Below are 13,899 nucleotides of genomic sequence, written 5' to 3' on the forward strand. Positions count from 1 at the left end.
ACATATTATGAAAAAGCTCTTCTTTCACCAGCGATGTGGTTATTGTGATATCTAGAGGTATTACAATGAGATAATTATCTTAAACTGATATGAAATCAATTTTTTTTTACAAAATGCAATGGTCGGAGGGCAGTCTGTTAAAAAATACGGTATTTTATCTAAAATGAAACTAATTTAGAATATTTTATTGTTTAAAATCCACGTATAATACATAATTTCATATATTATGCTCATTGAATATCCCAGTTGTGTGGGTTTCCGCTAAAAACAGATTTTTGTTTATTTATTATATCTTTAATAGTATATTCAAAGGATATAAAAAATGAAAAACGAACTTGACGTATATATATATATAATTCCACATTAAAACATACAGAAGCTATTTCGGTAATAAACTATTTAAATAACATGAACTAGTAACTAAACAAGATAATACGCAGTTTAAAGAAATTAACAACTAATAATAACTGTCACAGCTTGAAGCTATAAAATATAATAGACAATAATTGTATTAAGATCGTTTAATTGATTTAATAAAATTACTAACAATTGTTTCAACAAATTTGACATGGCTATTCAAATAAAATAAGTATATTTCGATCTAAGATAAGTACATAGTGGACAGAGAAAAGCTTGTAGATATTGTTTATCTTTTATAAATAGATAAATATTGTATTTGCTGCTGGTACGAGCGATTTAAACGAGCAAATAATTAATTGCATTGCTAGCTGTTCAAACGATATAAGTGGCTTCCATGGCCGAAATTATCAAACAACATTAATTCATACTAAAACTAACATAATTAAAAATTAAAAACTATAATAGTAACATATATTTTGTGGCTAGGGTTAACATTTCTTGTAACATAATACCTCAATACGTCTACACATCATTATACATAGAAGTCGTGCTAGTTTAAGTTAGTATAATACGCTTAATATTAATTTACATACATTTAAAATGTAGAATGAGTGGTATTTTATAATTGGAATGAAAAAATACAGTTTTACATCCCAATTTATATGTTAAGAAATTGCAGATACACACGGATGCAATGCGACATAATTCCATAGTATGATATAAATAAAATATTTTTTTTTTCAAATCCTTTGAGTGCTCAGATATTTTACGAAAATTAATTTTGCTATTGTTATTTCAAAAATATTTTTTCTCTCTGTAAATGAAACCGATTCCATGCTACGCAAAATGTAAGTATTCTTGCTATGTCATATTGCATATACTACCTACTTGGCTAGCGCATGTATAGTATTATAATGTATTTATATGTTGTTTTATTTTTTTTTCGGGTTGCTATTTCTTGACATTTCATCGTTGGTGATTTAAATTAACTTCTAAGTGCTTATGATATTGTGCTTGAATAATAAAAGTGGTGAAGTGAGTTCTTGCGGTGGCATAGATTTTGATCTCTGTTCGTACTTATGTTAGTCACAATCGTACTGTCGTGTGTGGGATGAATAGCAGTTTTGTCATTATTTCATTCACATTTCTATTTATACGATTTTATTATTTCAATGCCACCGCAGAACTGTAGTGTTCACAAATAACATTGATAAGCATACACTCATTTGGCTTGACATACGCTAACATAGAAATATGATTACTAAATCTAGATTCTATACATTGGTTAAGACGATATACTTGAGTCTAAAAATAAGAATATTTTAAAAAACACTCATATTACTATCACAAACATACTGAACATTAATATACTTCAACTGAATACTGGTAACTAACATAATATTATTGACGGAATTTGAAATTAATCACATAGCTGAAATCTAATATATCCAATTAATGTATGAAAAATAATCACATCGGTAAGTTAAATTTATAAAACAAAAGTAGGTAACATATAATGAAAACCAAGCTTTAATACTTCATGAATATCAACAGACTTAAATGTCATTAAATACTTTACAATAAATTTTTTTTTCTTAATTCCCTTCGTCTCAATGACGTTGCATAAATATTGATCGTTCAAATGTTGCCGTCAAAAATATTATATTATAGTTTATAAAGAAATTTATAATTTCGATAAATTTAATTGATAAAAGTAGTATTTTCGTTGTGATAGAACATATCGAATTGTTGAAGGTACGTTGCGGTTGGAGCAGATATTTAACGGATTTGGAATACAAAAAAACATAGATGTCATCTATGTTCTAAAATTAAGCTCACGGCAGATTTGATAGGTTTTATAGATCGCCATTTATGATCAATTGAACCATAATATAGCGTGTTTTAAATTCCTCAAAGCGAACAGTGTAAATATTACAAAAAAAACTTTTGAGTTTTGGCACTTCATAATAGAATTCTTAAGCTAAAATTTAAGGGGCTACTTTGAGTCACAAATATTTTTTTTACACTATAAGTGTATGTGGATTTTTTAACCACACTTTCAAATTTATGCTGAATTCAACAGACTATTTTGGGTTGTTCTCATTCTATTGTAGAATTACAATAAACGCAACTTTGATATCAACATAAGCGTAATAGAAACGTAATGTCACAGACAATCATTCACAAGATGTTATTGGATATGCGTAAGTATAAAGATAAATGTGTATTCTACTACAGAATGGAATGTTTTAAACGATATCCAAAAAGATATTATTTGCAAGCAGATATAATTGCATTGTTATTTATTGTTTTTGAAATTGTAAACTGCATAGGTTGACCGAGAAAATGGACATGTTTATGTAAAAACCTCATCCTTCCAATAAAACATTTTAGTGTTTCGTCTCGTATATCTGCTTGCAAATTAACAGTATTATATCTAACATGTATAATTTGGGGTAAAGGGTTAACATTTTGTTCTTAGGGACACACATTTCACATTTATTGAAAGGTACTATTTGGCTACATATATTTGATTAATATTCCTCAGTGGTAGGCATTTCGATATTCCGTAAACTTGCCATGTTGTTGTTTTAATGTTATTGTTAATTATTCTCAGCTAAAGCGGAATTATGCTTGCGTATGTTTGGGAATAAGGCTTAGAGATGGGTCAAGCGAATTCTTAATATAGGACTGACACTAAATTATACAAAAAGGTATCAAATATAAAAAAGTTTCAAAGATAACATTACGAATGTTAACAAAATCGTTTAAAAAATTTATAATAATTACAGTAATAAAATACAAAGTACTAATGTATATATGGTCTATAACAACGTAGGTGTAACGGATATAAAACAAAATGTACACGGTCACAGTATGTCAGTCTCGTAAACCTTATTAGTAGTGGCCATCGCGTCAGGCACTGTCTCCTTAGGATTTTGTTGCTCTGAAGTTAAATCGTTTTGTTTTTTTTTACTTTCTCCTGCTAAATGTGTCATACTGCCGGACATATTCGCTGGTGCTAGATTAAGATTTAATTTTGTGAGGAGATTGGATTCGCTACCAGTTTTTTTAAGATCAGGTTGGGCGTTAATCGGTAATGTGGGCCCACTGCGTTGGATCATTTGCAGTCTAGCGTATTGTTCTTGTAGTGCCTTTTGTTTTTTAAGGAGCTCTTGGTGGCGCTGTTCTAGGAGAGCTTGACGCGAGGCGTTTTTGTCATCGTTGATTTCAGCGGTGTGAGTTAGGCAAGAGGGTGAGCGGGGGGAGTGCGGCGAAGGGGGCGAGGGTGGTGAGGTTGGTGAGGCCAGCGGGGAGCGGGAGGTGGTGCGGGGCGGCGGCGGCGGCGGGGCGCGACGGACGGCCATTGCTAGAAGTTCAGGATGTCGCTCCGGTACTGGAGGCTTTGGAGGGTGTTGGCCGCGAGCACGTACCGGGGGCGAAGCATCCGTATCGCTGCCGCTGGGGTAAGAGTGAAGGCGGCGCAGAGGAGGGTCTCGGGGGTCGCCGCGCCCGCCGCGTTCCGCCGGTTTGGCGAAAGTTTGCAGTTCGTCTAGTAACGCATCGAGGGCGTTCTCTGGCCGCAGCTCCGTTGTTCCCCGGGGCGCAGCACCTCGCCCGCCGCTGGCGGCCTGCGTACCATTCCACCCACTTCTAACTTTGTCCAGCGAGCTTCATGGAAGTCAACGACGATTTTGCAATTTTAATTACATTTCATGAAGCCGATTACATTATACTTATCTAGATTCCCACGTGAATTGCAACATCGCCGTTTGTATCGGAATACATAAATACTTACTTGACAGAAACATCGAAAACAATCATTCAATTAGTACGATCCATTAAGAACACTCAGTATTCACAGTAATGTATAGAGCTAAATGTCTTAATGCGACCACAATCATTCAAAGTAATAAAAATGAATAAATGGCTATTGTCCATCCTTTGCCGTTGAATAGATCTGTTTCAGGGCGACGATTTTTAAATAAAACTAATGAGATGATAATTTTACACATATCTATTCGACGGCAAAAACTAAACAAAAAAATGTGTCGAGCCTTTGTCTTGTGGTAAGTAGAGCCGATATGATGTTTGTAAACGGACAGGGCTTATAGGCGAAGAGATAAATGTAAAATATATATTAGAGGATACGTAGATATTGGTTAGGGCGAAAAAGATATTACACAAGTACTTTATGTGTTGAATAAAATGCATGAATATTTAAAGAATAATTTCACTCTTAACAATTGTGATGATTTTGCCATTAGTCAAAAATTTAAACATACGTGTACAAAGTGACTTCAACAATGTCTACCTACTCAAAAAAGCTATTTAAAATTTAATCTCAATACAGGAACTAAATATAGAAGCTGGAGTGAACTGCATTCTACACAATTGTCTATAATACATTATTTCAATTTATAGTGCTTTATATGGAAGAATTATATATTTTAATAATCATAATTATTTTCAAAGCATACGAAATTTTGATATATTACCTGTGCTCCGGATGCGAGGGTTAGTCATTGTTACCAAATACTTCAATACATAGAATTAACAGCAAACGGGAAGGAGATGTAAGATAATGTCCGTTAGTCGATGGTGTGATGTGGAGTGTACGGGATTTGTTCATAAACGAGAAGACTCCAGTAAGAAAGAAAGAGAGACATTGTTAGGGAGGATAGTAAAGTTAGACAAGTATCGGAAGGATTTTTGTGGGTTGGGATACTAATGGATAATTGAGGTTTTGTTTTGTAAGCTGCTTCTGGTATCGAGAACGGGCTGCAACAAAAATAAAAACAGCAAAATGCACTATCTATTTACGAAGCCACTTCAAAATAATACCATGCCATTAATCACTAATAAACTACGTAGTGATTTTGTGCCCAAATTTTCAATTTCCTATATCCAGGAGGTTCGAAATTAATATGTTAAAATAAAAAAAAAAATATTGATAATTTAAACTAACACACCTGGATAAGTGTTACACAAATAAAAAATTATGTATCGTTACATTTACACATACAAGTGCATGCCACTTTACACTTCACAAAGCTTTTACCAAGATGCTCCAAATATATTTCGTTTAATAAATGAGGTTGTCAACAAATACTGTTTTGAAAATTAATAAAAAAAAAATATAGAGAATTAATTTAAAATCAATCACTTGCAAGATGTTAGAGGTAAGTAGTGTTTGTTAACAATTTTATTAAACGTTGACAGCCCTAGCATGCGACACCCCGTACCGTAAAGTGTCTGCGGTTATTAATATTGGGAATAACGTAATTATAGCCGAACACTTTACTATAAATACATTTATAATGAAAGCATGCGTACCCATTCATTCAATACTGTCTGAACTGGAAAAAAATATGCGGAAAACTATGAGTTAATGATTCGATATAAGCTATTTATAATTGCCATGATGTTGCTGAAGCATCACGTGACAATGTGCAACATAGCAGATAGATAGCGATGTTGTATTCGTTTATATAAAAAGAAAGTAAAAAAAAAATATAACAAGAAAAGTAAAGAAGTACTGATGTGTAATAAAAATATACAAACATATTTATAAAACGTCGTTTATGAATAATAATAATAATAATAAAAATAGTTATAATAATAATAACAATAAAAGTATGGATATATTACGAAGAGATGTATTACTCGGTAAGAACTATAGCTTCTTTGAAGTATTGGCTCTGTCTCCAGGCGAACTGACGGGTACCATCACGGAAAAAGACGGGAAAAAACATCAATAACAAAATTTTATTATAATCATTCAAATATAAGAGGTGTTCTTCATCCGCGTTACACAGGACGTAACGCGACGTCCATTTTATAAATTTTTTAAGCTGTTCGTTAAACAGACGTTGGATATAATTTCGTTTCATGCTAATCAAAAGCGACGTGACTCAGCTTATTTCCATTCACTTACAGAGTGTAAGGTTTTATAATCGTTAATATATAATATTATTACATAAATAACGAAATTTCTGTAACATATCTATATTATAATTGACGTATTCATTAAAATTGGCATTATTTTCCTAAAGCGACGACAAAAAATGCAACGTTTATGGATGGTGCATTAGTTGCAGGGTTTGTGCAAAATAATTGAAATTTGATAGTATTCTGTTTTACGTCATGCTCTGTCCTTGAATGGGGCAGGAAAGTGTTCTATAGTATATAGCACAGCATATTACAATCTCACTTTGTTATATGGGATTTTTTTTGTAAGAACCGCTGTCACCACAATAGACACGTCCTGATAAAGACAAGTGGAGTATTTTATAAGTACAATTTTAATGTAATAAGAGTCTTGTCTTAATAAAAAACTTACAAATACATTTACAATCATATATATATGTATGTATATACACAATATTATACATTATTTATAAATATACACAATAATACACAAAATAAATAACAAAATTCCAAAGATATTACAAAAAGAGAGTGACAGAGAATGACGCATATTTGTATTAAACGAAATTTTGATTTTTTATATGCCAATTTCCTTTTCTAAATGTTTATTTCAAAAAAGATATATGAAAGTTTAATTGATTTTGAATCAGGGCCGAATTGTTTATACGTCCAGAATACATAGGGTCATAATAAATTGATAGCTTTCAGCATTCCTTAAAATAAATTCTAAATTTTTTAGGAGAAGAAAAAATAACATGCATGACTTACGGAACATAATATCTTGTACTAAAATAAACAGCTAAGGTATTTATAAGAGTAGGAGTAAATAAATTAGTCATTAATTAGACGGACTCGTATAAAGGGCTGCGTGCAATCATGATATTAAGAACAGGAGCGAAAAGTTATTTGAAGTCGCATCAACTAGTAAGTCTACAAGCAACTAGGGTTAAATTAAAATAAAAATGAACTAAAGACGAACACTCCGCAAAATAATGGAAGTGTCGGAAAAAAATGCAAATTTTAAAACCTTTGGCAAACCTGCAATTGTTAAGCGGTTATGCTAATTAAAGTGATTGCTGGGCAATAAATAATGTTGTCAGCTTGACCTTCATAAAGATTAATTTCAGATACAAATTAGATATTTATGTTGAGAATTGGAAGAAAAATTCTTTCAGATCTATATGAATCCCTTCACAATTAGTATACTTTTCATTATAAGTATACTTTTCATTATTCTCCAGTGAAATCAATGCACGTCAGCGTGTGTTAGATTGACACAAAATCCAATCCAATACGAAACAGATGTCGTAATGTCCATACATGAACTGAATATTTTCTTCCAAAATGGTTAAATTATTTTATTAGCAATCAGATGTTTGTTTGAACAACAAAGCTAACAACCTTGTTGGTGGGCGCACTTGTGCATGCGGTTTCGGAAGTATATTCCTCAGATGAGGGGCCCACAGTGATGGAGCTCTGGGATGAGCTCGGAGACACGCGGCCGTCGCCGACCGGCAGGCGCTGTTCTTGGACGCAAGCCAACCTTCATCACGAAAAAGTTGACAATGTATATAGAAAATTTACTTACATTTGCTATTCCTGTGACTTCACTTGAAAAAAGTTTATAATATTCTTATTTGCTACAAAATAAAATATTGTTTTTTTTTATACTTGATTTACCTTCCTCCCGACCAATCAAATATTCTTACCTCTTCAAAGTCACAAGCGTGCCTGTCAATTTTTTGCAGCGACGCAAAGCAAGCTCCAAACGCTCTGGTTCATCTTCCAGCATTTTCTCCTTACGGACCACCTAGAAGAAGAAATTTGTAGACATGCCCATAGAAATCTAGCTATTAGAAAGCATTAACTGTTACTAATAAAAATGATTTTAAGTTTAATCAAGCATAATGGCTCTTAGCATCACTCGCTTCTAGTTACGTATATGTAGATTTAGGTTTGTTTCTCTCATCATCATCATTATCATCATCAGCCTATCGGATCCCGCTGCTGAGCAAAGGCCCCTTTTCACATGGAGAAGGTAAGAGCATTAATTGCCACGCTCGCTCAAGACGGGTTGGCGATTTCAGTCTTATAATTTGAAATTATAAGACCAGGTTTCCTCACGATGTTTTCCATCACCGTCTGTCTGTGGTGTCTAAATACTCTTAGAAAGTACATATGAAAAGATCACATTGGTACTTGCCAGGTTTCGCAACCGCGTCCTCACGTGTGAGTGGCGGGCCTTTAACCTCCAAGCCACCAGGACTTAATTTCTCTAAAACTCCTTAATTTAGTCTCATTCATTCTACATTCCTTGGTTTTATTTCTATAGAATCCCAGTGGACATTTTTCTTATAAGTTATTTATTCAAAATATCAAATAAATAATATTGGTAATATTGGTAACATGACATTTTCTTTTTTTGTGAGAATTCGTCGATAAAAACAGTTACAGGATAAAAATTAAACTATCACACATGCCACATCATCTTTTCTCACCTTTTCCATTTCACCAGCAAGCTTAGTCTTCATTGTTTCTTGAAGAATCGGGAATTTCAGTTTCCAGTCGGCTACGGTTTTGCTGCTCTTTGAAAGCACCATTGCAATGCGCTCGATGTCCGCCATATTGACGCGGGTTTCCCTGCAACTCGTGTGAAAATTACTCAATATTTTATTTATCGGTAAACAAATATTTTATATGTAAACATAATAAATAATTGTCAAGATAATTAAAACTATAATACCTATTTGCCGCTTGGCCACGCAGACGTTCAACTGTGGCTTCCAATTCATACAAATCGTTCTCCAATAGCAGCATATCCTGGCGATAGATCTCTTCTTCGCGAGTTAATTGCTAGGATAAAATTTTAAATTTTCTTTAGATATATTTAATATTATATGGTGCCAATAAAATAGAAAGCACTTTTTATAGTTTTGTAGCGAATTTTACAAAAAAAAAATCATATTTTTTAATAAATTTTACCGAGTCTGGATCTTCCTGACAAAAGCTCGCAGCGATGGCACCTATTTTTGTAATGGTATCGGCCATCAATTGCCTCATCTGCATGGATTGATTTAAAGTAGACCGACGAAGATTGCGAGTCTGTGGATAAACACACCATACTCGTACAATAGACTAGATTCACGTTTGTGGTGTAAAAAATTCGCAGTTGCTCATCAGTTCGCTTGCACTTATACTTTTGCATCGCGTGTGCAATATACACATGTATTTAATAGTTTTATACCTCAATACGAAGATCACGGCTTTGCTTCTGTAGAGACCGTAGTTGATTAAAGAAATCTGGATTGACGTTAAGAGTGCAGGTCTTCTGAGGTGGCAAGGGAAGCTGCTGGCCCACGAGTCCAACTGGCTTGGGCGGCGGGGCGGGTTTCAAGCGATCACGTTCTAAAATAGAAGCGAAGTATATTGTTTATATACATTCTAAGAAACGTCCACTTCTTCATACCTAGTTATACGAGCAAATGTATCCTGCTAGTAAAATCGTGTTACACACTTAGTAATTGTAGATTGATGAGAAACCGAAGTTACAGACGGCAAAGGGCCAGTTACTTTCGACGATAATTGGGTTCTGGTTAATTGATAGTTGGGTTCTGATTAAGTTTAAATTGGAAAGGACAGTAAGCTATTATAGCATTTCATGTTAAATCAAAGCAACCAACTAATATCAAGATAAAACGCAACCATATCAATAAAAAAGTTTACCTTGAGATGATGTCCTCGGCAATGTAGATGACTTGATTGCCGGTTTTGTTGGTTTTGTATCAGCTTGTTATGGCAAAGAAGTAAGCGGAAAGAAATCAAATACAAGAATTATGAATATGGTTATGATTGTAACTACGAGAAGAGGAAGACAGTTATTATAGATTTTTTGCAGTCCAATAATGAATAAATTCACGCCATTATGAGATATCACGCACCCGTGCATCACGCAAATGGTCTCTCTCTTTGAATAGTATTTAAATTTAAATTTTCTGCCCGACATTGAAAGTAATATTGCAATGCTTATTCATTTTTGGAGTTGTAATTTCTCTGTGATATTGCATGTGGCGACCCTAAACTCAATGTTAAATAAAAAAAGATCGTACCAAATGTAACTAAATTAAACACATAAACAAGGAATAAAATCATAGCATACTCTGATTGTACCAACGAAACGCTTACTTAGTCTGGTATATTAATGCTCTGCACATTCGTTGTGTGCGATAAGTAATAGGAATGTCTGTTGTTAAAATGGATAGATATCGATAGTGGGAGATTGTATGTAAAAACGAATGTTACGCCAGCGAAATAAAATACTGTATAAACCATCGCCTGACATAAATAAATATATAATTAATTTACTGATTGCTACATTCAAATGTACGACTGATGTAAATTTTTTTTTTGTTATTTTTTATTATTGATACGCTTACCTGAGTGTTGAGGCGAATGCTGTTTGGGAGAATTCATATCTGGTGGGTCATCGCTAAAGGATACCGATTTCTCAAAAGAGACAGATTTTTCTGAAAGCATAAATTGTTTCTTAAAAAAAATGTATTAGATTTACATTTTGGTATGTTGCCAATAGACACAAGACGATAAGCCAATAGGTAGTGCGAGTTAGGGACACTGGAATCAATTGAAGTTATTCTTTCAAAAGTGCAGGAGTTCAATTATAAATACATTAAAGAAATCGGAGAACTTGGTGCTTCAAAGTTAGTGTCAAAATTTATATTAGAGGGAAGAAATTAATATAAAATTAATTGTGTCAAACATTGTTGCAGTAAAAATTTTGTATTCAAATAATTCGAAATAGAAAAGTGTTTTTTTTTTCAGTTAAATGAAAGTATTGATGAGGGTGCGGGTTTAAAATGTATGACTAGTACGTCAAAATTAACAAACACATTTTAAGGCAAAACAATAGTTTAGACATTACGCAATATGCATACATGACTTACATGCCCTTTTACACTCAATGACATTATAAAATACATTACGTTACATATTTCATACCCTAAAAAATGAAGATAACTGCTAAGCATGTTTATGATCAAAATACTCATCTATCTACAAATATCTGAAAAGGCAAGTCTTACGATCACGACTACAAGATAACTCGAGGAAGCGATAATTATTTCAAGACTGTTTCACTGGCGTTTTTGTCCAACGAATTGAAACGTATCATGATTTTGATGCATACAATGATGCTGACTATTATTGTATATTTTCAATTGTCTTAACGCCGGTAATAAGATATCACACGAGTCAGTAAGCAAGCGTACTGCGTGATAACAAATGTTGAGTGCTTAATGCATCGCGAATGTAAATTTTGCGTAATAGGAAATTTCCCGAATTGCAGTGACATAGGTGATGCTCATTGTTCGAGAGCCAGTAATAGAGTGAAAGTGGCACTTTCCCTATACACATACCAAGAGGCGCGGAAGAAGCGCACTATAAGGACAACACATTAACTGACTGGCAAATAGAATGTGGTGGAGTACATAATTTGCGGTTTCCTTTAATAGATGATAAAATATATTGTATGGTAATATGTAATATATTAAATTTATCAGGCATCTTTGTAAGGGAAACGAATATAACAAAAAAATATCATTAGCAATGCATCAGCATCTTTTCTGGCCGCGTTCAATCACACTTACGAAATCTGTCTTTGCCTAATTTTGGAGGTCTCTCGGTGCTGGCAAATCGTGCTGCATCTGAATGTAGGAAAACGCAAGCTACATTAACCAACAAACCTGTCAAATTCCTGTCACACGATAACACGATTTTTAAATTATACAACATTTTGAAACGACATCTTATTAAACTAACATAACATCAGAACTAAATAAATATGTATCTTAATTTAACGGTTATGCTCTAATTATGACAAGTATATAATTGTTGTTATGTTGACTAACATGGGACGAAGACAATTAACGCGCATTGTTTCGCAGGCGAGACACGTTCCGCTGATATATTTCTATGCAGAAATCCTTTTAAAACGTTAAAAGTGTGAATAATGTCTTTATTTACCTTGCGTAGCTGGTCTTGCAGCGTAGGGTTGATACTCCTGTCTAGGAGCTACAGCAGGAGGTGCGGGCACCACCGCTGGGACTTGCAGCGCTTTCTGCACGAGTCCCGTAAGGTTTGCGAGCTGACGTTCCATCTTCTCTACACGGAGACGCTGCATATCTTCGAGTGGCGCGCCAAGCCTTTAACGTATAATTTAGAAAATCGAACACTTGAAGAATGTATTAAGTGTATATCGCCAGCTAAATATCGCAGGGTTCCTCATTATTGTGGCCACAATATCGCACAGCGTAGCAATGTTAGTTTATACCAAATGTTTACCTTTCGAATGGGCCCGGCCGCGGCATGGGCCGAGGTGCTGTTGTTATTGCATTTACGCCATACATTTGGTATGCATCATCTATTATCACCGAGTCACTGTAGAAATAAACAATTGTGTGTAATATAATGCGACAATTATTAAATAGAATACTAATTTATAATGATTATACTTGGCTTCTTCGTCAATAACTGGAGCGATTCCAGTCCTTCCTGCAGATGGGCCAAGGAATTGAGTGTAGTAAGGATCTTCATAAGGCCGTGGCGCGCTGCGTTCGGGAGACGACATATATCCATCGCCAGAATGAGCTTTAAAAATAATATAAGATGTAATTTTTATAAATTTTTTTACAGTACATTTCTCTAAACACCGATAGTACAATATCAAAGGAGATGGGATATGATCAACGCAAGAAATTAAAAGTACTTATTAAATACAAATTAACAAAAACAAAAAATTTAATTTCAATTTAATGCATATAGATTGTAGAGAAAAATAAAGCCTAGGCATACAAATAAAATCGTAAACGAAAAAATATATTTTAAGACGCGCAGAGTGTTGCTGGTAGCAAACAATAAAAGTACTTACTTTTAATTAGTTGGTACCCCGGTACAAGGATTTCATATTTTTCATCTTTGTGGATATTATCAATATTTTGAAATTTTTGCCACATGTTGAAATATAAAAAGAAATCGTGACATCCCACGTAGAGAGCGTTAAGTGTTTACATGGCATAATCGTTTTTGAACACATCGTTAGCAAAATTAAGCTTGAAGCAAAAGTTATTTTCTAAGCAAACAAACAAAGCGCGTCGACAGGAGGCCGGGGTTACCAGGGATAGAGTATAGTTGGTCGGTACCGCGAGGGCATTCAGCTGAGGCAAAGGGGAAACACCGCTCCGATCCGCTTCCCGGGATGTACGAGCGGACCGGTTTGCTGGGCGCTGTAGGACCTATATACACATTCTTTTAACAAAAACCCTACATATTTTCGCGACCTTCATCTAGAAAAGAGTTACCAAGGTGCAAAAAAGTTGAATTGGTTATGACGGAGTTTAATATCCTCATATTACCTGGTGGCAAAGCTTTGACTCGATCAGCTGGAACAGGGGGAGCAGCGGGAGAGAAAGCACGAAGAAGAGACCCTCCACGCGGAAGGGTACTAGGAGCAGGGGTGCCCATGTAGTAAGCAGGAGCCTTTACCTTAAACAATAAATATATAAATTAAATATACAATTTATTCACTAACAATATAGC

General features: G+C 34.2%; 1 protein-coding gene across 21 annotated transcripts in view; it reads right to left on the reverse strand.

Annotated features, from left to right (window-relative positions):
- Positions 1 to 335: 335 nt before the first annotated feature.
- LOC116777265 (coiled-coil domain-containing protein CG32809) overlaps positions 336 to 13,899 on the reverse strand; it is a 132,353-nt gene continuing 118,789 nt past the window's right edge. For 9 of the 21 annotated variants that reach the window (XM_061526378.1, XM_061526371.1, XM_061526370.1 and 6 more), the window contains 15 exons: positions 13,716 to 13,845; positions 13,476 to 13,595; positions 12,816 to 12,951; positions 12,646 to 12,741; positions 12,328 to 12,506; positions 11,952 to 12,008; positions 10,725 to 10,814; positions 10,015 to 10,077; positions 9,536 to 9,696; positions 9,274 to 9,393; positions 9,035 to 9,144; positions 8,790 to 8,937; positions 8,001 to 8,101; positions 7,693 to 7,834; positions 336 to 3,992 (listed from right to left, as the gene is read on the reverse strand). In XM_061526378.1, coding sequence (XP_061382362.1) covers positions 3,231 to 3,992; positions 7,693 to 7,834; positions 8,001 to 8,101; positions 8,790 to 8,937; positions 9,035 to 9,144; positions 9,274 to 9,393; positions 9,536 to 9,696; positions 10,015 to 10,077; positions 10,725 to 10,814; positions 11,952 to 12,008; positions 12,328 to 12,506; positions 12,646 to 12,741; positions 12,816 to 12,951; positions 13,476 to 13,595; positions 13,716 to 13,845 — 2,415 coding nt within the window. In that variant the 3' untranslated portion in view covers positions 336 to 3,230. Of the gene's footprint in view, positions 5,143 to 5,889; positions 6,078 to 7,692; positions 7,835 to 8,000; positions 8,102 to 8,789; positions 8,938 to 9,034; positions 9,145 to 9,273; positions 9,394 to 9,535; positions 9,697 to 10,014; positions 10,078 to 10,724; positions 10,815 to 11,951; positions 12,009 to 12,327; positions 12,507 to 12,645; positions 12,742 to 12,815; positions 12,952 to 13,475; positions 13,596 to 13,715; positions 13,846 to 13,899 lie in introns of those variants that run through there. The other 12 variants (XR_009753431.1, XM_061526381.1, XM_061526373.1 and 9 more) reach the window with 12 other exon arrangements.

This window comes from Danaus plexippus, chromosome Z, assembly GCF_018135715.1.
Source record: "Danaus plexippus chromosome Z, MEX_DaPlex, whole genome shotgun sequence".
NCBI classification, from domain to species: domain Eukaryota; kingdom Metazoa; phylum Arthropoda; class Insecta; order Lepidoptera; family Nymphalidae; genus Danaus; species Danaus plexippus.